Here is a 26,938-nt window from a genome sequence, read left to right on the forward strand (position 1 = left end):
ATTTTTTTGTATATGCTTATAGTTTTAAGTACATCGTTTTTTAAGTAGTTTTTTTTAAACCTGTTTTAGACCGATTATTTTAAACGATTCATTTTATTTTCTTAGTGTTTAATGCATTTAAAATGAAACATTGTTCATTAATCGATCTGTTCATGATGAATCTGAGAAAATTTTGTTGGCAAATTCTTGAGATATTACATAAATTAAGAAAGATATTCTTTAGTGCCCATAAAGTTTAAACGCTCAGTGACTCTATTATCAGTAATCATATTATTAAAAAAAATGCTTTGTTTCAGTAAAAAATATTATTATATTAATTGCAGATTAATCATTTACACTTTAATTTAAAGCATAGATTCTACGAGGGGTAACAGAAAATTAGAGAGATACATATCACATTATGACTGAAGGCCTTTATAATATTATGAGTGAATTATATGACTATCAAAATTTGAAGTTTTAAAATATTTTGCTGAAGAATCTATTAAAGTTGGAATTGCATAAAATATTTAATTATTAAAATTTTAACGAACATTAAGATTGGCGAACCGGCTGGTCGCCAAAGACGGCTAGTATATATATATTTCGATAAATTTTTTTAAATTTTTTTTATTAGAATCACATACATTATTTAAAACGTATGCAAGCAGACAATTTTAATTGCTAATATTAATTTGAAGTGCAGTGAAACAATAAATATCAATAACATCGAAGAACAAATTAAAAAAATTATCATTATATTCAACTATGTACAAAAACAAATGATGCAAACATTTCTACATATTTCTTATTTCAAATGAAAAAAAACAATGTGCAAATAAATATATAGAAAAGATTATGAATGAATTTTATAAATTAACCGAAGTACTACGAGATTTAAAAATATGCAAGAATATAAAATTTCTGAAAGAAATAATGCCAATATACAGACTTGAAAGGAATGCCATTTTCCATTGATGATCAAATAATACCCATGATGAAACCATTAATTAGAAAGTTATAAGAAACAAACAAACAAACAAAACAAAAACAAAAAAATCAGCACCAAGTTTCGTCTAAATTATTAATATCAATTTTTTTTTAAATTTCAGATTTTTTTGCTACAATTTATATTAAAAAAATATGAGTCTAATGCTATTGCAGACCTCCTTCAAAATACATAATCTAAAGCAACTTAAATGTACAGATGCCAAATAATACACAGATGCCATATATTTCGAAATTTTCTTCCTTTAATTTAATTATCATATTCAGTCTGTTTGATGTAGATGATCCTTTTGCCATCCTTTTCTGAAGCTTTCTGATTTTTCACTTCAATTATTGCAATCAACCTACTTGATGTTGATGGCACAGATACCTTCCTGGTCTAAAGCTTTCTGTTTCTACAATTTAATTATTATATTCAGTTCATTTATTATTGATGACCCATTTGCCATCTTGTTCTAGAGCTTTCTGGTTTTTCATTTCAATTATTGAAATCAATCTGCTTGATGCTGATGGCACATATACCTTCCTGGTCTGAAGCTTCCTGTTTCACAATTTAATTATTATATTAAGTCTGCTTGATGTAGACACCCATTTGTATCCTGTTTTGAAGTTATTTGGTTTCATTTGCTCCTGTCTTGAAGCTTTCAATTATTGCAATCAATCTACTTGATGTTGATATCAGATACCTTTCTGGTCTAAAGCTTTCTGACTCACAATTTAATTATTATATTCAATCTGTTTGATGTAGGTGATCCATTTGCCATCCTGTCCAGAAGCTTTCTGGTTTTTTATTTCAATTATTGCAATCATCAAGCTTGATGCTGATGACACAGATACCTTTCTGGTCTAAAGTTTTCTGTTTTTACAGTTTAATTATTGTATTTAATTTGCTTGATGTGGATGACTCATTCGCGATCCTGTTCTAAAGTTTTCTGAATTTTCATTTCAATTATTGCAATCAGCCTTCAATTATTGCAATCAGCAATCAGTTAGAGAACAAACGCCATCCTTTTCTAAAGTTTACAGTTTCTATTTTAATTATTGCAATCAGCCTGCTTGATGTTAGAGAACACATATGTCATCTTAGTCCAAACTTTTTTGTTGCTTCAATTTTATTATTATATATAATCCGTTGGCAGTGATGCCACTATTGCCACACTCTTCCAACGCTTTCTCTTTTTCAGTTTAATAATTACAAACAGTCTGTTTAATGTCGACAGCACAGATGCCATTGTCTTTCAAAGTCGACGAGGTGCCCATGTCTGAATCGGCTGTTTTAAAGTTTTTACTACTGTCTTTAACAGCATCTCTTCTTGATCTTCTGGAAGAGAAGATGAGTTTCTCCATGGCCATGAACGGGGATTCAAACAGCAAACTCAAGCCAAAAGCCAGCATAAAACCAAGCACTACATTTGATAAGTACATGAATACCTGAAAGAGAAAATGGCAGAAAGTTAAAATCAAATTACACGGTTTTTTTTTCTAGATGAAATTTGGAATTTAACAGATGATTTTAATTAGGCGAAGGATAAAATTAATATGTTGAAATTGGAAATATTTTAGCCATTTAATATTTTTGTACATTGTAACAGAATCACATAAGAAAATGTGAAGCTGCTAAAGACTGCAAAATCGATAACGTGAAGGAAGGCTTAGGATATTTTTAAATAGAAGGTAGATAAATCATAAACAAGAGTAGTAATTTTTTTGATACGTAAAATTTTCTTCGATTTAAAAAAAAAAAATGCCTAACACACACAACAATTGTGACGTTATAAGATTTCGATTTAAAATGTCAATTACTTATTGTTTAGAAATTCTTAATACCTAAAAATGTAAGTATTATTAAAACTTAATTCTTAAAATCTGACTTAATTTGGTATTCTTAATATCTATGCCTTCAGTTTCGAATTATTTAAGCAAATTATCTTAGCAAGATTAAAAAAGTATGAAAAATATAGATTAGAACTTAAATTGTTATCTAGATTGTGAGAATGTTACTTTGATATTATCTAGATCAATTTTCTTTGATTTTTTTTAAAAAAATTGTCTAATGCATACAACAATGTAACGTTATAAGATTTCGATTTAAAATGTCAATTACTTATTGTTTAGAAATTCTTAATATCTAAAAATGTAAGTATTCTTAAAACCTAATTCTTAAAACCTAGCCTAATTTGGTATTCTTAATATCTAAAATATTTAATATGTTCTTGATTAATATTTATAAAGGCAAACAGACTACTGTGCCTTTCGGTTTGAATAATAATGCAGCACAATGCCTTCAGTTTCGAATTATTTAAGCAAATTATCTTAAAAAAATTAAATAAGTGGAAAATATAGATTAGAATTTAAATTGTTGTCTAGATTGTGAGAATACATTATAACTTAAAAGTGTGTCGACACAATAAAAAGATAAGTTAGCTATACGAAAGCAATCACATATGACCTCAAGAATACAGATGCTGTCAAAATGCTCTCGTTACGAGCAAAACAAACTTCTTTCAAATATTGGATTCGTTATAAGGGTTGAACCTTTAAAGTTCAACTAACAGCCTGATATGCATATTTATCGGCGAAATTTTAATAGGAAATGTCGAAGTGACCATCTACCATTCGCTTCAAAATTGTGAAAAAGAAAATGTCACAGTTTGGATTCTATGCATCCGTCAGTGTTTCTATTAAGGATCCTTTTAATCTATTTGGATGGTACTTGCATAAACGAAAAATGACATAAAAGCCTTTTATCGCATAAAATGAGGCCAGAAATTGAATTGGCTATCCAAAACGGGTCTTGAAATTTCATATTTAAATAAAAGGCTATAATCTGAGAGGGAAAATTTATAATGCTACAGAATTTAAAAACAAACAAACATGAAAATGAACTGTCAAACGATATGATAGTTTAATTAGAATGGAAGTAAAGTGAAAAAAGTGCAAATTTGAAAACTAAAAACATTTTTAAAATTTTTTATTTTTATTGCAGCAAATTATTTTGAATTCCAGTTAAGTATATTTTGCATAAAATGACAAAAAATTTGAAATTCATATTTGTTGCATTTCATCAAAATGCAGAAATATAATGTGGCGAAAAAATGTTCATAAGCATTTTTCTGCCACACAGAATTCCTGAACCAAAATATCATCCTACTTCAAAAGAGTAGTTTTTCAATTTTAAATGGCATGAACATATTAAATTTAAACATAAATTTTATTTTATAGAGGCTAATTCTAGAAAGACATTAAACAGTTTTCCTCGCGTACTTAAAAGTTATTGAAAATTGTATTCAGAATTAATAACCAAGACAAAACGTTTACTTCAAGTTTAATTTTCATCTCTTTTTTCTAAAAGTCGCTGACTTCTATGCTGTTTGAAATCGAAAAACAGGACTTTTCGAGTACGATAATTTTTTGATCCTCGAATTCTGCACTTATGGCCATTTTTCGACGAAGCTATTTTTTCAGCGGAATTTTTCCAAAAATAAGTCCTATGTCTATTTGAAATTATTATCAGTTATTCTCTTCCATCTACATATACTTATTTGGAATTCCTGAAATTTTACTGAAAAAAATTAAAATATGCTTATGCGAATTTTCACCTTTTTAAAATTTGACTCTAACTTAATAAAACTATCATAATACCTGGTAGCTCCTTTTGCAGTTTTTTTTATAAAAATATAATGACTATAAATTTTTCTTCTAAGATTAATAACCTTTTATTTAAATGGAAACACCAGTTTTTAACTTATATCTCCCCGTGTGCAATAACATATCCGAATGAATAATTCGGAGCCTGTTTTGGATAGCCAATTCAACATTTTGAAGAATAAAACTGCTGTTATGTATTTTTCTCCACAATTCCGATACTTTTCATAATTTTAACATTCTTTCTTAAGACAGCATCCGCTTAAATTATAATGACAGAACGATAAAATTTAACACAGATAGTCAAATGTTTTCAACTTTAGTGAAAATTTAAAAGAAATTCATTCGTTATTGATTAACATGTTGACGCAATTCCGTTTCCTTTTTTACATCAACGTTTATTATTGTGGCCATTAAAATTTAGCAGTTAACAGCATAATAAGAATTTGCTTTATGGAGAATCAGCAAAAAATTGGTATTGACATTTCACATTCAATGTAACTTATAACTACAAGAGTTCGCAATTAATATTCATAATGCTTTTTATTAAAATTTCTATAAAAATTTCAAAAGAATTACTCAAAAACTGAGAGATTCATTTTGGAGGTCGTTTATATCCTTGAAATATAAAATAAGTATAATTAGTGAGTAAGTTGAAAACTTACCATAGTTCTATGGTCCGACCTTATGAGATTTCTGGTACTTCCGAAATACATGAATTGTATGATGGGATGGACTAGATACGTCATGTAAGTCAGCCGACCCAGTGGAACGAACGCCTCCCAGCTTAAGATGGTCCTTACAATTCCTTTTGGAAAGAAAAAAAAATTACAAAAGATTCGAATTTGCAATTCAAACTTCATAGCATGATAATGTTTTAGACTTAATGTAGTTCTATGTTATTTTTTAAAATTTTCCCTTTAATTATAACGATAATTATATGCAAACAAAAAAAATGTATTAAATATTTTTGCAACGTACATGAATACAAATCCATTTCCGAAAGCGAACAAACGTACTGTTAAATTAAATGAATTAATCAATTAAAAATCAAAATTTGATTAATATACTAATATGGTAATATACCGATAGTCTTTTCAATGCATTAAAGCAGTATCCATTGTGCATTAAAAATATTAATGAAAATCTTTAACAGAGGAAGAGGGTAAAAAAAAGTTGCATAATATTTCACTGTTTTAATTTGCTACTTTGAAAATTTACCAATTAAATTATTATGATGCTTGGAGCATTGTAAGAATTGAAAGGATATATTTTAAAGTAGACGTTATTTTCATATTTGGCAATATTCAGCATCGTAAAATTTTTAAGGTATTTCAAAAATGCAAATGAATTATGCCATTTTTCGTTGGAGAAGGGAAAAGAGTCATGTGACCAAATATTCGGAACATATGCATATATATGTATGACATGCACATATTTTATAATTACAGGCATTCTCCGCCAGGAAAATCACGCAGTTGGTACATCATCATAAGTTCCAAATATAAAGGTTCTTCTTGATGTCAAGTGACCAGCCTAAACATTTCTTTCCGGCACAAGTCTCGAAAACAAGTTTATTTTTTCTTATCTCATTCTATGCAACTCGTTTTCTCTGATGTAGAATTTTCTTAAAAGGACAACATTTCTCAAGTTCCTAAGAAGTGCAACGAAGGACTTGAAAAGGTAACACACATACGTATACAAAGGGGTGGGAGGGTGGGAGACAGGGGGATAGACAGAGACTCAGAGAGAGAGTGACACAGAGACACACACAGAGAGAGAGAGACTCATACACACACACACACAGAGAGAGAGAGACTCATACACACACACACAGAGAGAGAGAGAGAGACTCATACACACACACACACACACACACACAGAGAGAGAGAGAGAGAGAGAGAGAGAGTTTTTAAAGCTACAGTTAAAACTTCAGATGATCGAAGGCAGAAATGTGTAATTGCCTATGGAAACTATTTTAAAGTGAATATCAAACAAATCTTTTCTCTCTATATTCATTCTTCCATAATAAAATTACTTTCAAAATTTTTTTGGCAGTATATCTTGTCAAATGGAAAAAGAATCGTAAATAGGTTACAAATATACCCATTTCTACAATTTTTTTTTGTAAGTACAGAAAGAAAAAGCAAAGTATATGTTCCTGCAAAATCTTACCTCCATTTCCAGTCATGCAGGTTATCGTGACCCATGCTAATGCGAGTGACCAAATCAGTTTATTGGTGCAGGTGTAGAGAGTGGAAACTATTATGCCGGGAACATTTCCTTGGTTCCAGTCGTACACTCCATACAACACCGTCAAGGCAGCTACAAATGCCGAGATCCATCCAACGATGTTCACACGCTATAAAAGGTGAAACAAAAAGGAAGCACTCCTGATCTCACTTTCAGGATGTTTATGAATGGATGCGTTATTCAAGAACTGCATATTTATTTAGAAAATTTCAATTAAGATTTTTACTGAATGAAAAATATAATTAAAAGTTTGAATAACTTTTTTTCTAATGAGCATTTACTGTCTATAACACAAACTGTGCCAAATTTAATAACTCAGGTTTAATGGTCAGTTCAATAATCAAAGTTTTGCATTAAATAAATGATAGATAGAACGCTATCCTATAAGCATTAGCATGTTAAAACCAACGGAAGTGGTCTCCCCGAAACTTTCTCGCATATTCTATAATAAATGTACTTTTATTTCATTATCCGTCCACCATTCGCGAACAAAATTATGGAGGAGCCACATAGAGTGCGATCTTTGGTGATGCCTTTTGACGATTAATCATTGGAATGTGGTCAATACAAAGGTATCAGAAAACTTATTGTATATTTTATACACCTTTCTTCTAACTGATTGAAATCAAAATTTGTGATGAAATACAGTTATCATTGCTTTTTACTTCATTCGTATATGAAGTATAAAGTATTGTAAGCGCTAAAAAATTGGACCCAAAGATTTTGACAAATTTCCATGTTTCAGATCTTTCTGAGTTAAAAAAATACACATTTTCGGCATTATATCCGTCCGTCAAAGCATTTTGAGTAAGATGGATGAAATTTGGTATATTGTCTTTATACCAAGCACACGATTTTTATTCAGTTTAATAGAACGCAAAAATAGTAGAGAATCTGCTCAAGAAAAGATAGATTTGGTCTAAAATTTGATGCACATTTGAAAGTTCAACATTCGAAATATTACGAATATTATCTTATCTACCTCATTGCAATTTTGTGTCATTTGAGTGTGACAGAAGAGGCCGACAATTTTAAAAACTGATTTTTAGACTTCAAAGGGTATAAAAGATCGAAATCTACGAACATTTCGAGGTAGAATTTTTTTTGTCGATTGCTCACTTTTCTCATATTTCAAACAAAACAATCAATTTTATATTTGTAATTCCACACAAACAATCAATTTTGTAATTTCACACATTTGAAATGACACGATTTATTATTTTCTTCTCTCGCTTCAGAAGGGCAGCGGTAGCCTGGTGGTAAGGTCTCGGATTTTTAATGGGAGAGTTTCCTATTCGATACCCGATTCCACCAAAGAACCGTCGTGTAAGCGGGTCTGGTGCATGTTAAATCTGTCGGAGTCAAACGTTCTATAGTTGGTGTGGTGTGGAAGTTTGGAGAGGTCAGTTCAGGTGCCGTCCTCGCCATCTCATCGCGGTTCAAGATTACGAGATCCGTCCCGAAATAGTCCTAGTGTTGCTTTTAGACGGGATTTTAATGTAACTAAATCAAACCAGCTCACTTCAAATATTTTCGTTTAAGAATATGATGTAAACGCAAAACGCATAGATAAAAAAGAATTAAAAAAAAAGATTTTTTTTTTTTTATCATAAATATATACGAGAAATTGATAAAATCGTTCATATAACGAAAGAAATCGACAATCTTGGTCGACAATTTCGTGCGGAAGTTAACAGTAAGTGACGGCAGTGAGCTGTTGGAGTCGAATGTAAAACTGATAGCAATCGACGATCTTATTGAGATACAAAAGATAATCTTTATTACGGAATACGACTCTTCGGATCCAGTTAAAAAAAAATTAAGAGTTTAAAAGAAGGTCTGAGCTTGCCTGAAAAAGAGGTCATAAAATCAATAAATTCTAACAAGAAATGCATCTCATTTGCAAGACATAAAAAATGTTTGTTTTCTTCCAAAACGATTTGGGGAGAGAAAGGGGAAAGAAAAAACAGAGTCGGTGAACAGGTTTGTCAGATACCATCGGCAACGGAATAATGTTATTTTGTGTAACATATTTATTTTAATGTGTTCTATTTTTATTAGAAGAACTACATTCTTTATAAAATAGTTTTCTTCGATGTTACTATTTTTCACTAATACACTGCCATCAATTCATAAAAATTCGCTTGTATTTATATATGCACAGATTAACGGCATCTGAACTTCCTACTTTCCATCGGATCAAATACATACATGGAGCTGCAGATTTTTCCTGGCAAGAATTGTTCTGATTCAGTCATTTTATAAACTCTTTCATCATCAAGCGTCATATGGTCATAAAATTATAGCTTCTCCAATTTATAAACTGAAATTAAATCCTTCTAAGGCGCTATAATTTGATGCAAAAATTATACATAATACGCAAACACCGAAATGTTCTACGGATTCTTATTTGAATCAATAAAGACAGCACATACCAGAAGCGGAATATTATCTAACAAGATAAAAATGACAAAACTTAACACGTTAAACGCTACGTCAATTATCGATGACTGTGTCAGTCACTGGGGACTGACGTTAAAAGTTTCCGTACAGATCGCGCCAGTCATCGGTAAGTGACATAAAAACGAAATAAAATAAATGCGTCTCAAGTTTTCCTTATCAAAATATTTTTATATGTTTCATTAAAACACAGTAAACATCTTGTAGGTAAGATGAATCTAAATGCTGAGAACATGAACGGAAAACGCGGGCCAAACGTTAAGGAAGGCAATATCGCTGTGTCGTTTAAGGGGTTAAAATAGCTCAGTAACAATTCAATCAATGGATACAAAACTTATTGTATTAATATGCTGCAAAAAGATTGATCCTGTGAACTTACCAGTGGAATGTGAAGATTCTGTTTTGTGGCCAGAATATAACCCACTATTAATCCAACGCAGTACGATGCACAGTGCACATATGTCCTGAAATAACCTCGGTCAATAAAATAATTGATGTCGCTAGAAAAGAAATGATGAGAACAGTTAGTTGAAATGCATTCGACTGAGCAGGTAATTTTATTTAATTTTTCAGGTCTGTGGTGCCATTTGACATCTATGAATATGCCTTCCTATGCATTTTCTTTTTTAATATTTGGCACCAAAAGAATATGAGGAACATAGGTGATCTACGATCTGATTGCAATGATCTAAACCAGGGGTGGCGAACCTTTATGGATCAACGGGCCATTTTTTCTAAAGAAATGTTTAATGAGGTAATAGACGGGCCGTCATATAATTTTGACTCGTGATTATTGTTATAATAATAAAACTAATACTAACAACTCAAAACTCGTTATTTACTACGAAAAAATACATTTCGCACCGTATAGAAGTAAAGGTTTTATTAGAAGTAAAGGTGACTTTTATGCTTGCGGATTAGATGAAAATGACCTATATTAGGATTGTAAGATGTCACTTTTAGCAGAATGCATGTTGAATTGATGTCATCTGCCAAATGGTTTCTAAGAGAGTCTTTAAAGCTACTTACCTCTGACAACAATGACTCGCAGGCATATGTAGATGAAAATAGGGTTAAAATAGCATGAGCCATCTTCTCAAAACAGTAAAATGTGTCTGGAATCGAATTCCATGTTTCCAAAATTTCGTCACTGGCATTTTTACTTATATTGCTTGTTAATATTTTTGTTTCAATCCATTCCAACTTTTTCCTTCTTTCAATAAATTTTTGAGTCTATATGGACTGGAAATCAATCAGTTGCATTTCAAATTCGTTAATTTCCAACTAATAGAATTGGGACAAATTCAATTTATCAAGTGAAGTCGCATCAGGGTACATAATAAACTTGAGCGTTTCCGATCCTTCTTTGAACTGAGAACGTCTCGCTGACAATTCCTTGATTGAAGAATCAATTATGGAAATAAATTCTTCAGTAACTTTTTCTTCATCTGATTTCTCATGTAGATCTAAATCTTTGATATATATATATATATATATATATATATATATTCAAATTTAGGAAGTACTTGTAGTTTATTGTAATAATATCGTTCCTGAAAACATGCAGTTTAGCGCCAAAAACGCGAATGAGATCCATCATGACGATAATTGTTTTATTTTGTGTATTTAAGCTTTACTTTCAATTGAATGAAATGTTGGCATGTGTCTGTAAGAACATCAGTTTTGAGAGCCACATAATATCCAACAACTGTGAGTATTGTTCAATTTCCCCCTCATTTTGCAGAAACATTCTGACTTCTTCCAAGCAGTCAACAAATCTTTGAAGTAAGTTCCCGCGGCTCAACCAGCGAACATTATTATACATTAGTAAGCCATTATACAGCGAGTTGAATTTATCCACAAAGCCTCAATTAAAGTGTTTTCGCTTACTTCAAACCTATTCCATTATTATTAGTTTCACTTATTTAAAGCCCACGAATTCAAGAATCGAATGCCCTATGTCTGTTTAAAATAAACTAATGAAAACAATTCCCCCCCCCCACCATATTTGAAGCCCCATCAGTTACTGAAACAATTCTTTTGAAATCAATTTCTTTCTCAGAAAGCGAATTTTTAACAGCCGTACAAATATATGTGTTTTTTTTAAATGGAATGTGAACACTCGCGGTTGTTCGTAATACTTTATAGTGAATTTTGCTATTTTGAACTAAAATGCAAACCGTTTTGATCGGCGGCGTGCCCAAAATATTGTTTCGCTTGCCATCAATGGCATGCGGGCCACTGGTTCGCCATCCCTGATCTAAACTATAAATAATCAAGAAAGATAAAGTTTATACCACATTGAAATTAAATGAAATTTGAAAATTAATGGGGAAAAAACGATGAATCTAATCGGAAGACTTTACTAAGGGTTACCTTCAATCGGGAATTCAAACCAGAGACTTTATTCTGTAAGGGGGTCTGAGATTTGTCCAAGTATTGAAGACTCTTGACCTTAAAATTCCAAGAACGAAGGTCAGATCCCTCACAGAACTGCTTGAAAATGATCTTTGATAAAATCGTTAAGTCAGATTCATCGTTCTTTTCTTTAGTTTTCCATTAGGGCCTCAATGGACTGGTGTTAAGGTCTCGGCTTCGAAACTAGAGTGTTTCAGGTTTGAGACAAGGTTTCATCAAAGAGCCTTTGTGTAAGAGGGTCTGGTGCGTGTTAATTCTGTCGGGGTCAAACGCCCTCCCTCTGGTGTGATGTGGAAGCTTGAAGAGGGGGCAGCTCAGGTGCGTCCTCATCATTGAACTAACCGCAGTTTACAATTATGAGGTCCGTCCCAAAATAGCTTTATTGTCAATTTAAAATGGAACGTTAATATAAATAGAATAATTAGTTTAAAATTTTAGAATACTTTAATTCAGTATGAACGTAAGGATCATTCATTATTTCTAATTTGGATCATTTCGTTTGCATTTTAGATGGAGCAGCATTGATGCATTCTAAATGCAATGTATCTTGCTCAAAAATTTCGTTTTTTTGCTCAAAAAAGTTTTTTATTATTTAGTTTCATGAAAATTACTTTTAACTTAATAGATTGTATTTTCCGGATAAAATGAATCATTTTAATTCATCAAAAATAATTAATACGCAAATAAATGAAAAAAAATCACTATAATTAATCTGCAAATAAATGAAATACATGCCAAAATCGTCAAAGAGCAAGATGACTCGTGTATGAACAAGATCTTCATTGCATTATTTACTTTAACAGTCACCTTAGATTTGGCATTGTTGATTTCATATCTGTTGGCGAGGTGAAGGGCAAGCGACCACACTTCAAAGGATCTTCGAGTGAGGATATGAATTGTTGTCATTCTTTTCAAAGACGCCTCATTTAATGTCATGCTACTGGAATTTAAAAATCTCATTGTATTTTAAAATTCTAAGCGTTCGAAACTATCCATTTTGACTGCCATGAAGCACCCCTTCCACTGATGGAAAAATAGCAAGGCCCTCGATTTAGTATGAAATAAAGGTGTGGACCTATAAAAATAACTCGAAAAACAGAAAAAGAGATACCGAGACTTTGCAACTATATAATGCCTATATATTTAGCATTAAAAAGTTAAGCCTGATGCGATAGTATATACGTGTGGAATTTCGCCGAGACATCACGCAAGTATTTTTCGATAATTGCAATGTATCCCTCGTGTATGGTATATAAAAAAGGTTGTTTACAGCAATATTTACTTACTCTGGATGGAGAAATGCAGAAATCGCCGTTGGGTGAAGTCCGTAATAAACATGCGAGGTTGCAGTCACTGCAGTTCCAACAGCGAATAGAGCCCCGTTCAACATGAATGCTAAACGTGGATTACTGAAATTAGAAAACCCCAAGAAACAAATATTAGGAAATTTGTTTTCATCGCATACAAGAAAGAATGGCCATAACTTTCATTTATTTAATTAAATATAAATTTGTATTCATAAATGCTTCTTTTTTAACTAATCAGTTAATTGTTTTTGAAGAGTATACTCGTCATGGAAAAAGTACTACATTTTTTATTGTGACGAGTTTATTCGTCAGGAGTTTTAAGTAGTGACAATTTGCAGTTTGAATGACAATTTTAGTAATAACTCAAACATATTTGTAAATTTCAAAATGTTTACAATATTTTGGGGTTAAGTCGGAATCAGAGGAACGAATAAAAAGTTATTAATATTATAAACAAAACATTCCTATAATATGAATTGTTTTTCTTAAATGTATTGCTGTGTTGAATGAGTCATCCCAGGAGCAATGAGATAAACATAAATTGTTTTAGACTCTTCAATAAGTGGCGCGCCTGGTAATAAAAACCGGGTTGAGGATTCTTTTGCATCCTTTTTACATGTTTCCAAGAGGCGGCATTTTTTATGGCGGCAATAAAATAATTTTTTGTTTCTTTTCGTTCATATGCAAAAAAATGTATGTTAGTTTAAGTAAATAAATAAATGTGATTATTGAAAAAAAAAAAAGTCATTTCATATTACACATACTCTGTACCAGGAATTGTATATTACATAGGAACATATGTACAATAAAAATTATATGACTATGTATATTAATTACATTGACTTCTGTTATGGTATTTTAAAAATCAAATTTCGAAAATCTCATATAGGTTATTTTTATTATTTAGTTGGTATTATAATTTTGCCATTTGAAAAATAAAGTATGTTTTCTGTGATTGTACACCATGTGGTTTTTATATATTATTTTGAAATTTTGCCTTTTGTTTTCTGTATTTCAATATTTGATTTGTTTAATTTTGCGATTTGGATATGTTTTTATTTCATCTAATATTTGGAATTGAAAATAGCCTTTTTTTTCCACCTTTGTGTGGAGTTATTTTCATTTCATATTACATTGTTCGTTTTAATGCTTTAATTGTTTCCCCGCCTTTTTCATACTGTCAAAATTCTTGTGAAATTTATTCATTTTCTGCATACTTATTTCTTATTTAGAAATATTTGTTATATGCTAATATTATTATATTTGCTGTACTTTTTACATTTTGATAGATTTTAAAATTCATTTAATCGCGTTGGGTTTTAAGCATTTCAACATTTACTTTCCTTGGTTTCCTTCCAGAATTTTTATAATTCCTGCAATATTTTCTTATTGCATTTGAATTCTTTCCCTTCTGGTCTTTGGGCCGCTGTGGTCTGGTGGCAAGGTCTCGGCTTCGGAGCCGGAGGATTGGAGGTTCGAGACCCGCTTCTACAGTAAAACCGTCGAGTAAGCGGGTCTGGTGCTCGTTAAATCCGTCGGTACCAAGCGTCCTTTAATTAATGTGATGTGGAAGTTTGGAGAGAGGGTGCCAAATAAGGTATTGTCCTTGTCATCTGACCGAGTTTCAAAATTAAGAGGGCCATCCCCAAATAACCCTAGTGTTCTTTTAAAACGATGTGTTAGTGAAACCTAAACTAACCTTTGAGGTCTTCTCACTCGAGTATTGTCTTCGCAGAGGACTTAAAACATTGAGTTATTTCTCCTGGATGTTGAATGAATAAACAAACGAAAAATGATGACATCAATTAAAATTTTAAATAAATTGTACATATATATTCGTCACATTTTTAAACGACTTGAAATCTAATATTTATTGAATTTGATTAATTGAACCTTTTATAAATTTAGTTTGTCGGTAATTTGAATGTTTCATCTGATCCCTTAGCTAACCAGTATGATGCAAAAATATCATCTGTAACTCGAATTTATTTTGATTTTTTGATTATTATTTATTTGATTTGATTGGTTTGATTTTGTTATTTGTTTATGTTAAGAAGAAGAAGCTTTGAATGTTTTGGATGGAGCACCTGGACTCTACATCTCTGAGACTCGATAGTTATTTTATTTAGACTTAGTCAAAAATATTGTTTTAAGCCTGGATATGTTTATATTATTACTAGCGGAGAATTAAACTAAAAATCTCATATAAACTAGAAGTTCAAACGTTAAGAGTCAAGCGGTAACAATTTGGTTTAACAACTATTCTAAACCTCCCCTCCTGAAAGAGTCCTTCAATTCAGTCTACACAAAAGATTTAATCTAATTATTTAATTCGAACATCACTATCGTTATTCAAGCGCTTTGTTTCTTACCTTTTAAGTGGAATCAAAACTATCAGCGAAAGGAAATAGAGATGAGTATCGACAGGTATGTACCAAGTCCAATTCATGCACTATAAAATCAAAATAAATAAATTAAAAGCAATGGTATAATAAAATCACGATAATAATTTAATAATTATTAAAAATATTTATAAAATGTACACTTTTTTTATTGCCTCATTAATAATATTAATGTTTAATTTCTAATACAATAAATAAGCAAAAAGAAAAGAAAACGTAATTGCGAAAAAAAAATTTGAAGCCGAGTTTTTGACGAATCAAAATGAATGCCATTTGCATTTTGTAGACATTTCCATGTTTCGATTTTATTATAAATGGATATAAATGTTTTAATTCCATGAATGTGGCGCAGCTTAGTCAAAGATGGCTTTTGTGCCATAAAATGAATAAACTCGATTTTTTAATTAAAATATATGACTATGTTTTAAATGAAATTCATGAAAAATCTTATAAAACATTAATATTTTTACATAAAATAAAGTGAAAAAAAACTATCAGAGAACAAAAATATGCTAAAAGCCAAAAGTATTTTAAAGATTGGTACATTTTTTCCTAAATTTGTTAAAAAGAAATATAAAGCAAAAATCTTTCAGTTCAGAAGTTTATCAGCTAATTTGTCCGAAATCTTGCTGACGAGAAATAGAATTCCTAGTTCCTGAACTAAGAACTAGGCCGTATTCATATACAATATTTTAATTTTGGGTCTTGATTGATAAATAACATGAATCTTCCATTTTTTTCACATTACAAAGCATTAAAAACTAAAATAATTTTAAATGAGCAGATTGCTTATTGTGTAGTTCAGGAACTTATAATTAAAATTGTTATATGAAATTCGAACAAAAAAAAAATATGAATTGAATTTCAATTTTCTGATGTTTTTCGCAAGAAATTTTTCAAAAAAATTTAGAATTGAGAAAATACTATTTAAAGATGTAAATATTACATTACCACCATAATTATGAAAGTATATAAAAATAAATCAACGCAACTATCCAAAGAACACAAAGATAAAATTCAAACAGTTTTATAAAGAAAGTTGTTCAGAGATAAAGATTATTGCTTAAAAATATTTTCGATACTTTCCTCAAAAATCAATTTTTTAATAAAAATCTTAAAGTGTTCGCAGATGTAATTGTAAAAATGGTTTATTTGGATTCAATGTAGTTCTAAAATGTACAGATTCTATTTTTTATTGATTACAGCACATTCTCTCCGTGAATTACCCATGCAAGTTGATCCGACTTACCATTTCAGAACTCGGTATAAAATTATTGATGAACAGGAGGTTGGTCCACCAATACTTCTTGCATTTCTCCGTGAGGCCATCGACCACCGTCTCTTTCCAAATCGGACCGGAACCCAAATGGGGGATGAGGTAGACGCACGAGATGACGAGCATGAAGGGGGGTAACAACCTACAGGAATATTTCATCGTAGCATCTATATACGTAAAATAATCAGGGAAAAAATCTTTCAGCCCCAAACACTGTACCGATTTCGCTAATTTTTATTTGAATGGAAGCATGTATTCTTTCGATAGGTCATCAGTGGTCACCGATTCTTCATTGTCGAATGATCGCAAAATTTACCCTTTGCACTCGAATGGTGTCTCTCGGGCACTATTCAAAACAGTGCATCATTTTGACGCTTTATTTATTTATTTTTCAATTTTAATTGTTAAAAATACCTACAGAATAGTAAAAAGACGTAAATTAACACCTTGAACGCTACCGAAGAGATATCTCGTCTTTTAGATACTTCCAATTATAGGTTTCTGTGGGTTAAAATTGATCTCTTATGCCAGTTTAGATAGGCTGAATTTTCTAATACATATCTGAAGAATACAGTATTTTTTTTCATTTATTTTTTTGTATAAAAACGTAACCTGTCATTGGAAGTATCTGAAAGACGAGATATCTCGTCGGTAGCGTTGAAAGCGTTAATTTCCCAGGGAAATTCAACTTAAAACAATAATTTATACATATTTATTTTTCAGGGCAATTAATTTCATATTACATTACAACATAATTTCATATTACATATGCTCTGTGTTTGACGAGTAACTCTTCATCGCTAAATTTTTGCGATACAATTTAGATGAGCATTTTCCGATGAGTTGGAAACAGTTAACTGAGTTAACAGTTGGTTAAACTCACAGTGGAAATGAAAGCTCCATTTTCCAATAATGATTCTCTATTTAATATCTATAATGAAGCAATATTTGATATATATTAATTTTCTTTAAAAATAGATTTGTAGAATACGAAGAACGATCTCGTTTCACATCGTTCATTTTAAAACAAAATACAAACCATTAGAAAGAACGAACTGATGCAAGTCGCGTTCCTGAACTTGACTTTCATATGCTCTGAGACAATGACCTTCTTCAGCGCTGTTGAGCAATCATTACAAAAGAAGCGAGTCTGCAAGTTGCGAAACTCTACCATGGTCATGGCCACCACTATCACTATCGTGTTCTGCTATGTCATTTTTTCAATCACCGACAGGTTCTTTTGCTGTTGCGACATCAGTGACGGATTGCACGTTATTTTCTAGATGGGCTGTGTTACATGTTTTTCCAATACGAGACTTGACTTCTTGATAAATGTTTAAAATAAATGGGCCATTTCTTTACAGAACGATCGGATTTTAAACGTAATAGCTTGAAAATCTTAATTCGGCATGGGTTATTTCTGACTTATATACTATATAGATTTTTGTATTTCAGAAACAAATCCGGTATCTGCATTGAGAAAATTTAAAGTAATTTACTGTCCCGAATTAGTTTAAAGATTATCCGAGAGATAATCCGAAAGATTTTAAAAGGATTGAAATAAGCAAAAATGGACGAAAATATGAAATTTCCTTTTTATTTGTTTCAGCACCAAAATATAAGTTTACAGTCAACTAAAATAACATTATAATATGTATTATTCAATAAAATGAATATTTAAGGGCCTAGAAAAAAGTACATTATAATGATTTTTCTCAAAACAATGTTCTAATTAGATTGAAAAATCATTGAAATATTCGAAGTGCCTTAATTTTTGAGAAATTGAAATCAAATTGGCAATGAAGATTTCGATTACACATTGTAGGAAAACTAGTTGAATATAAACTAATTCTTTTAGTCGGTTAAAAGTTAATTTTAGTTCAGAGAAATATAAAATTCTTAAGAAAATGAAGATTGAAAGTTGAAGAAATTAATAATGATTTCGGTTAAACATGAAAGGAAACTTGTTGAATAGAAATTGGTTTTAAAAGTTAGTTGTTTTAGTTAGTTAATAGTCCATTTTAGTTCAGAGAAATATAAAATTCTTAAGAAAATTTAATGCGCTTATATAAAAACATTTTAAAAAATTAGTATTTGATTGGAATTGCAAAATTATACCCAGTTTTATTTTAACATACATTTACATAGGATAATAAGGCAAAAATAACAGAAAAAAATTAAAAAATTAAGTCCCTGAAACATTTAAATTTTTTAAAAAATTACATATTAATTTAAAAATAATAATACTATACTTCTTTTAAAGATATTTATTTATAATTTAATTCATATTCATAAAAAATTTCATTACCTAAAATGAATAATTCACAAAAGTGCCAAATAGAGTCCACGGCCCCTTTAATAAATGTGAATCTTTAAATTATATTATTTCCTCCTTGCTTGCTTTGCAATTGAGAAAGTAAAGCTCAATAGAATATACAAAATTTATTATATTATTTATTATTTATAAGTCACTCAAATTTTTATTAAAAAATATATCACTGTAAGCAGCTAAGTTTATCTATTTCCGCCATGTTTTTTTTTTTCTGTTTAGTTTCTCTGTAACGTTTTTGAAATCAGTAAAAAACGTTATCCAACTAAATAGCATATTAGTATTAATCATTAAATATGAGATATATATTAATTATTGGACATGAGACGCCATTTTTAGTTTGTAATATTTCCACAATTATTATATCTAATACTTCCGAAAGAACGTCTTGGAAACAACTTCCCTGCGTCATATTTAATGTTAAGTATAATAAATTATACATGCCGTTTGAAAAGGTTTACCTCCAAAAACGTCTAAATATGTACAGAAAAATGTTCAGCTTCTGCGCCTTCATTTTCATTACTCCGTAAGAAAGGAGGACGGCGCTGAAAAAGAAAACGAAATGAATTAAAAACCCTTCTTTTTATATCTTTTTAAGAAGTAATAACAGATCGAAATTATATTTTTCTTTACAATGCAACTCTCAGATAATTTTCAAAATTGTCGACCAATTATTTTCAAAAATTTGCCAAAGTCCTCTCAATATTGGAGCGTAGAAATTCGAAAGTCTGGGTGTAGTATTAGGAGTCGTTCTCAAAAAGTAACCTATTAGTTAAAATCAGAAGGTTCCTTTTAAAATAACTTTTCTATTAGATTTAATCTAACATTATATAAATATAATTAAAAATACAAACAATTGAAAATAATTGCCTTATGTCTTTATAAAAATGTCTCGGTTACAAAATAGAAAATTTGGAAATAAGTTAGTTACCTTATGAAGAAAAAAGTTTCTACATTCAAAAACCCGTTTACGACGAGCTGCATGCCGATTTCTCTCGACAGTTCTCTTGCCTCTAGAAGCGAACCTGAAAAAAATTAGAATGGAATACAAGAAATTCCGTTTTATACAGGGTGTTTGAGAAATGGAAATAAACTTTATCCTCCAACTGTTTATTCAGTGATTGGATGTCAGACTATATTACCTTGTATCCAGCTATTTTAATGGGCTAATGTAATTATCTTTTACTATCACAGATTTTAGTTATATGATGCTGATATCAAATAGATATAATAACAATTCTTTTCGTTTTAAAAGCATCTGAATTTGACAACAAACTGCTGATTAATGATTTCAAATTAATCAACAGTCAGAGAGTTAACGTGGTATGTAGCACATTGTAATAAATAATACAAGCCGCCTTTGGCGACCAGTTCGTTCGCCTAGATTAATGACTTTTTAGATTATTGTTAAATTATTAATATAGGATGCATTTCTTTAAAAATACATTTCACCTTATAATTTGAATTGCTAAATACCAGGGGAAATAAAAATTCTACTTTGGATTTAATGATTGGCAAAAGCACGCTCTTAAATGTTTTGATGGAGAGTTTAAATTCCATCATAGCGTTTAAAAACATTGTTTCAGATGGTGTATGAAATTAAATTAAAAATAATATTGAAGTTAAAGGATAAATTGTATTAAAACGAAATTTATATAATTAAAAAAGGCATCTTTTTGTATCTTACGATAATACATAAAGCCTTTTTATAAGATAATTTTTTGGAAGATATGAGTATCAATTTCCATAGGCAAATAATAACAATGACAGCTAGACTTATGGTTAATACACAGCGCCAAAACTGAAAATTTTTGGAGGGATTTCTTGCCAAATATAATCGTGACAACTTTTTATTACAACTTTAAAAACCGTTTGTTAACATTTCTGGTATACACCTAGGACTGCAGACTTTTGGAGAGTTTTTGGACGATTGGCATGATTTTGATATGCTTGGCGAGAAACCGTACACTAATCTTAAGTCTTACCACGATTTCTTATCTGACAGTGGTTAAGCCTATATTTGCGCTTCATTGAACTTTCTGATTTCTTTTGCAACTTCTTTCTCTGAATGAATGTCCTCTTTGGTAACATGGCGGAGTATTTTCAGAACACTTCTAATAATAATTTACAGATCCATTAATTAGCTAAGCGAAGTGTTCGATTTAGTACAGCTGTAAAAATGTTCAATGACTGCACTATGGAATTTGTATATATATAGAGAGAGAGAGAGAGAAATTGTATTAAGAATGAATGGGGATACATTGTTTAACTTCCTAATTACCAAAATAAGGGAAAGAAACATTTTTTTTTCTTTCAGCATCATTTACAAGTATATATTCTTACAATTGATCCAAATCATGTCTACCAACAATTTCACACGCTTAGGAAATCATCGTTCACACAAGACCAATTATTGCGCTCAATAGAAGGCTACGCCTACATCAGGAAGATCCAATGGGACAATGGCAAACAATTACCTCATCGAGGCAACTATTTACCATTGCGATCATGTGATCTTCTTGATGTAAGCGCAATAATTGGCCTCTTGTAAACGAAGCTTCATAATGGAAAATGTGGGGATTTCAGAAAATAATAATCCCTAAGAATTTCCCTTGTTTTGGTGTGTGTTTTTATGATGAACTCGCGTAAATGTATGTTCGTAAAATGTATGTGATGTAATAAATAATTAGAAAGCAAAAGGACTAATTATTTCAAATATCCAATAATAGAAATGCCTATTTGATATTATGCTGTTATGGCGACCTCCAATGTGTTAATTTGGACTTTCGAATCTCTCTGAATCATCGAAATGAAATATAATTTGGAACATATGAAATTCGCGTTTGGATTACGGATATTGGAAATTCAGTTTTTATTGATGAGAATGGCGACTGAAAGAGCTATGCTGAGATTTGAGGTATGTCTGTTTCTTATTTATTCTATAGAACAATTTATTCTGAAAATGAAAATTAAAAGATTAAAGGAAAACCGAAGGTATTTAAGAATTTTCTTCTACAAACATTTAACGAAAATAGCTTGAGTAAGAAAATTATGAAAGGATATTCAAAACAAACAAAATTAGATGAAATTTTGAGTTTAAAAACCTTAGCTCACAGAAAAATTAAATGAGTTAATTAAGGTTGATGATGATGTGCAATTAAAAATTAAATGAATCGAAATGACAGTTGTTTTGGCAACGAGCAAAGAATATAAGAATAAGGGCAGCGAATTAACAGTGGAACGTCATCTGCGTGGATTAGACAGTGGAGCCTATTTAGTTTGTTCTCCTTTCTGCATTTTAGTAGGGAATTTCAAAATTCTTTCTTGACTTTTAATCATTTTCCATGGTGATTACACAGAGAAAGTTTTGTGGTTCTAGATTATTTAGGATAGATTTTACAACTAATTTTACCTAGAACGTCCGCTTGTGTCGTTTCCACAGCAATTCCATTGAATTATAAATAGCTTTCGTTCAACAAACGATAGTTCACTAAGTAAAACAAACTTCCCAAAGTGCTATAGCATATTTATTTGACCATGAATGCAGTGTTATTGGGTTCACAGTGAAAATGAATCAATTATTCTAAAATTGTTGTGTCTAAGCGCTTCGTTACACAGTACATTTGCTTATTGCTCAAAAAAAATTTAATTCCATTTTCGAACCCATTGCAGAGCAGACACCCTGAAACGATGGCTCGTAGAACAGATCTAAGCCCTGGTGAAATGGCTAATTTTTTGCGACAGCTTTCTGAGAATGAATCCAATTTTGGTAAGCTGTCTTGTTCTAATTTAGATTCCGATGAAGACATAAGATTGCGTGACAGTTATCGCGAAGAATCCAAAGAAATTATTTGTAAGTTATTTGTTTTGTTACAGTTTTTTATGATATAAAAGGTCATAATATACGATAAATACATGAAATAATATTAAAAAGTCTTAAAACTAAACCCTACTGAACAGTAGTCTTGCAATTATTTAGTTATTACAATTATCTTATATATTTTATCTCGCCTTGTCGAAACAACACCGGCGGATGTATAAAGGTAATCGAAATAAAGGACGTTGTAGTGTTAAAATAAAAACTTGAAATGCAAAGCGAAACGGAATATGGAAGACCCCTAAGCGAAGTTAGCGATTTTAAGGATAATGCTTCGCAATTCACCCAATTAAATAAAAATATTTCTAATAGAAAAAAAAAACCCAAAAATGTTAAGCTTCCGAAGTTAAACATTCAGATCTATTATGGCGATTTTAGTCAATTTCTAGATTAATTTTCTAGATTTTCCAGGAATTACTTTGAAGTCTTGATTCATAAAAATGATTCATCAAATAAAATTGAAAAAATTAGTTAATTTCTATTCCTATCGAAATTTTGATGCATCAATGCAGTTACTTGTAGAAAGGTTTGGGTGAAGAAATAATTATATCATTAAATATGCGTAACATTTTGTTAACAGATTCAGTTAAGTCATGTTCCAATGTAATAGATAAGAGGAAAATGTATAAAGCGATAAATATACAAATTAGGTCACTGTAGTCACCGGTTGTAGCTACAGCCACATATAGTAACTTATCAGGTCCAATAATTCTGCGAAAATTATTCAAAAATTTAAATTATAATCATCAACGTAAGATAGACGAATTTATTTGGTATTACAAATTTAGTCGAATTTATAAGAAAAAGAAGTAGAATGCAGAGAAGCTTCTTTAATACTAATTAATCCAAAGCATTCTTATGTAAAAGAATATTCGTTTAAGAATAAACCAAAGTGACTCGAATAGACATCATTATTCGGATATCAAAGAATAAATATCATATGTTATTTATTTTCAAAAGAATGCACAGCTCTTTTAACCATGCGAGTGGACCAGAGACATTTCTATCTGCGCAAATATGAACACAACCGGAATTCAATACAAAGCGAAGTTTTAATCCTTATTCTGTTAATAAATTGATGAATGATCAACAATGTATCTTCTGTTCTGAAAACCATAGTTATGATTGCTCTCTAAGCACTTGGGAAAAGATGGCTAAAGGTTTGTGTTTTATTTTTCTTCATAATCATATAAGAAAACTCTATGATTATAATTACCAAATCTATGTAAATACTGTGGTTCTTTTTCGCCTAACTCTTTGATTTCCGAGAATGATCAAATGGCAGGGGAAAATGTTCTAGCGTCAGTTGATAGGAAAAGGGGTGGTGGTGGTGGTGGTGGTGAAATTTTCTATTATAGGAATAACGAAAATTTTGTATTGCCCATGCTTTTCTCTTTTTCCCAAAAAGAACAAAAAACAGCATTTCCAATCCGATTTTATAACAAAGAGTTTCAGATTTAAAACACAAACCAGGTAGTCATATTCATTTGAGATGTATATTAGATGCTAGTGCCAATAAGTCTTTTATTTTGAGAGACTTTTCAGAGTTATTGAATTTAAAGTTGATTAATAAGGAGGATTTAATTATTCACTCATTTAGAAATGAAAGTGCCGCTAAACCTATTTATGATGTAGTGGAAATAACTTTTTTTAAATGCAAAATATTCTAATTGGAATATTAGAATACCAGCTTCATCATCGATTCGAAACTTCAGTACAAATTTGGATTTCATCGTAGCTAATTACAAATATTGCATTCGAAAAGGGAAATGAAGTAGCAGATAATAGTACCTCGGATAGGATTCATGTTTTAATTTGTTCTGATTACATTAAAAACATTTTAGATGTAAAAAAACAAAATTAGTGAAAGATTAAATGCAACTGATAGTATTTCCTGATATTTACTACAGGGAAGATATGTGAAATTCAATTGTAAAGAAGTATCTATTAATCATTGGATCGCAGATAATGTAGAATTACATTTTTATTGGATTAAGGACTTATGGTTATTAGAAAACAGTTGATATAAATTCGGATAAGGAGATGTCTCTATCGGAATTTTAGAATCATTCGATCAAAACATATTCGATTTATACAAACAAAAGTTATGGAATTTATGGAAAGAGTATAGTAAAGAATTAAAAATAGTAGTTTTGAAATGGCAGTACGTCGTTTGCTCAATTTAAGCAATAATTTAGAGGAAAATGAGGAAATGTATTTAAGATGCAATGATATCTTTAGAGAATATTTGTGGGATGGCATTCTCTAATGAAATCAATATATGTAAGACAACATTTTCTAATGCAATGAATACACATTAGAGCTGACTCGAACAATGCTGAAAAATTTCTTTGAATTCATACAAAAACATTTGGGTCGGAGGTATGTATAATAGTACATGATGTTGCTGTTGAGTGTTTTGCTAACATTGGTTGCCACCATACATTTTCAAAGGACGAGGTTAACAATGAAAGGTTTCAATCCCTCCATGAATAATCTGTTATTGGTGGACATAGCTTTAATTAATTGTTGAAAAGCACTTGCAAACAATACTGTAAGAATTTATATGCTTTCATGTATATATATATATTTATACCTCAATTTATTACTTGTGTCCATATATTCTTGCACAAAAATGTTTCTCGTGGTACGCTCTACAATTCCTTAAAATTTATTCCAATAATTTTCGGACATCATATTATACTTTATAACAAGTGGTACAAATCTATTCTGAATAATGAAATAAAGATGACAGAAGAAGTAATTGAAATTCAATATTTGTCAATTTATTTTCATATTTTTTTCTACAGTTTTTAGTAGACCCGCTTTTGACGACCAGTTCTTTCGCCCACTCTGTCGACTTTTTCTGTTATAAAATGATTTATTTGTTATTTGATACGACTGAGAAACATGAATTCAATCTGTATACTGCAAATTAAAAAGTATACGTATTACAAAATAAAAGCGGGAGTGAAAATCCTCTTACTGAGTTAATGACTGGTAGAAACACGCGATTGAATATCTTAATGAATAGTTTAAATTTCTTCTTAGCCTTTAAAAACATTCTTTCACATAATGTATCAGGCAAAATTAAAAATATTATTTTTTTAAAAAGAAAAATGTGCAGAAATTAAATTGATATTAAAAAGATAATTTTTTGAGTCTTAAGATAATACAAAGATCATTTTTTGTATGATAATTGTTTTAAAAAACATGAAGATCAATTGTCATCGGAAAGTCATAACGATACGGCTACCCTTAAAATGAATATACAGTCACCAAAGCTGAAATATTTTGAGACGAATGGTCGCCAATTTTTTTGCCATCCCTAAAAGCCATTCGTTACCGTTTCTGGTATCTATTCAGAATAGCAGTTTTTAGGCGAGTTTTTGGACGATTGGCACGGTTTCTAGAGATTTTCTAGAAACCGTAAATTAATTTGAAATCCTATCATAATTACTTATTTCGGTACTTAATGGTTAAGCTTCTTTTTGCGCTCGATTCAACTTTTTGTTTGAAGTCTATTTCTTTATTTCATTTATATCTTCCTTCCTCTGACTGAATGCCCTTTTTGGTGAGATGGAGAAACATATCCAGAATATTTCTAATAATATTTTTCCCACTCCGTTAATTAACTGAGCATAAATTGTACCTGTTAAAATATTCAATGATTGAAGAAGTCTGAAATTCGTATGATAGTGTTACAAATCTGTAATTTTGCAACCCGGTACGAATAGTGTCATCGTGAGAAAGACCATTGTAAGATCTGTCCTGTGCATGCTGAGCGGATGCCGCGTCAATGACCTCAGAGCTTGGCGACAAACTTGGCGAGCATTTGGCGACTTGGCGATGAATTTGGCGAGTTTGGCGACTAAATGGATAATACCAGAAAGTTCGAGAAGTTTCATGATCCATCCACTAAGACACGAGGTACAGCCAGCTACGCCCTGATTGGTCTGAAGATTCTAGCCCCGCCTCCCGGAG

At 30.6% G+C, this 26,938-nt stretch overlaps 2 protein-coding genes across 4 annotated transcripts in view; one reads left to right on the forward strand and one right to left on the reverse strand.

The window, feature by feature from the left end:
- Positions 1-720: 720 nt before the first annotated feature.
- LOC129957522 (nose resistant to fluoxetine protein 6-like) overlaps positions 721-26,938 on the reverse strand; it is a 47,854-nt gene continuing 21,636 nt past the window's right edge. For both annotated transcript variants that reach the window (XM_056069862.1, XM_056069860.1), the window contains 9 exons: positions 20,009-20,102; positions 19,539-19,622; positions 16,722-16,890; positions 15,443-15,522; positions 13,050-13,172; positions 9,725-9,845; positions 6,808-6,994; positions 5,298-5,440; positions 721-2,418 (listed from right to left, as the gene is read on the reverse strand). In XM_056069862.1, coding sequence (XP_055925837.1) covers positions 2,173-2,418; positions 5,298-5,440; positions 6,808-6,994; positions 9,725-9,845; positions 13,050-13,172; positions 15,443-15,522; positions 16,722-16,890; positions 19,539-19,622; positions 20,009-20,102 — 1,247 coding nt within the window. In that variant the 3' untranslated portion in view covers positions 721-2,172. The remainder of the gene's footprint in view (positions 2,419-5,297; positions 5,441-6,807; positions 6,995-9,724; positions 9,846-13,049; positions 13,173-15,442; positions 15,523-16,721; positions 16,891-19,538; positions 19,623-20,008; positions 20,103-26,938) is intronic.
- Positions 21,935-26,938, forward strand: part of LOC129957523 (uncharacterized) — a 139,431-nt gene continuing 134,427 nt past the window's right edge. For both annotated transcript variants that reach the window (XM_056069863.1, XM_056069865.1), the window contains exon 1: positions 21,935-21,994. In XM_056069863.1, the coding sequence (XP_055925838.1) occupies positions 21,956-21,994 (39 nt within the window). In that variant the 5' untranslated portion in view covers positions 21,935-21,955. The remainder of the gene's footprint in view (positions 21,995-26,938) is intronic.

This window comes from Argiope bruennichi, chromosome 11 (genome assembly GCF_947563725.1).
Source record: "Argiope bruennichi chromosome 11, qqArgBrue1.1, whole genome shotgun sequence".
NCBI lineage: Eukaryota > Metazoa > Arthropoda > Arachnida > Araneae > Araneidae > Argiope > Argiope bruennichi.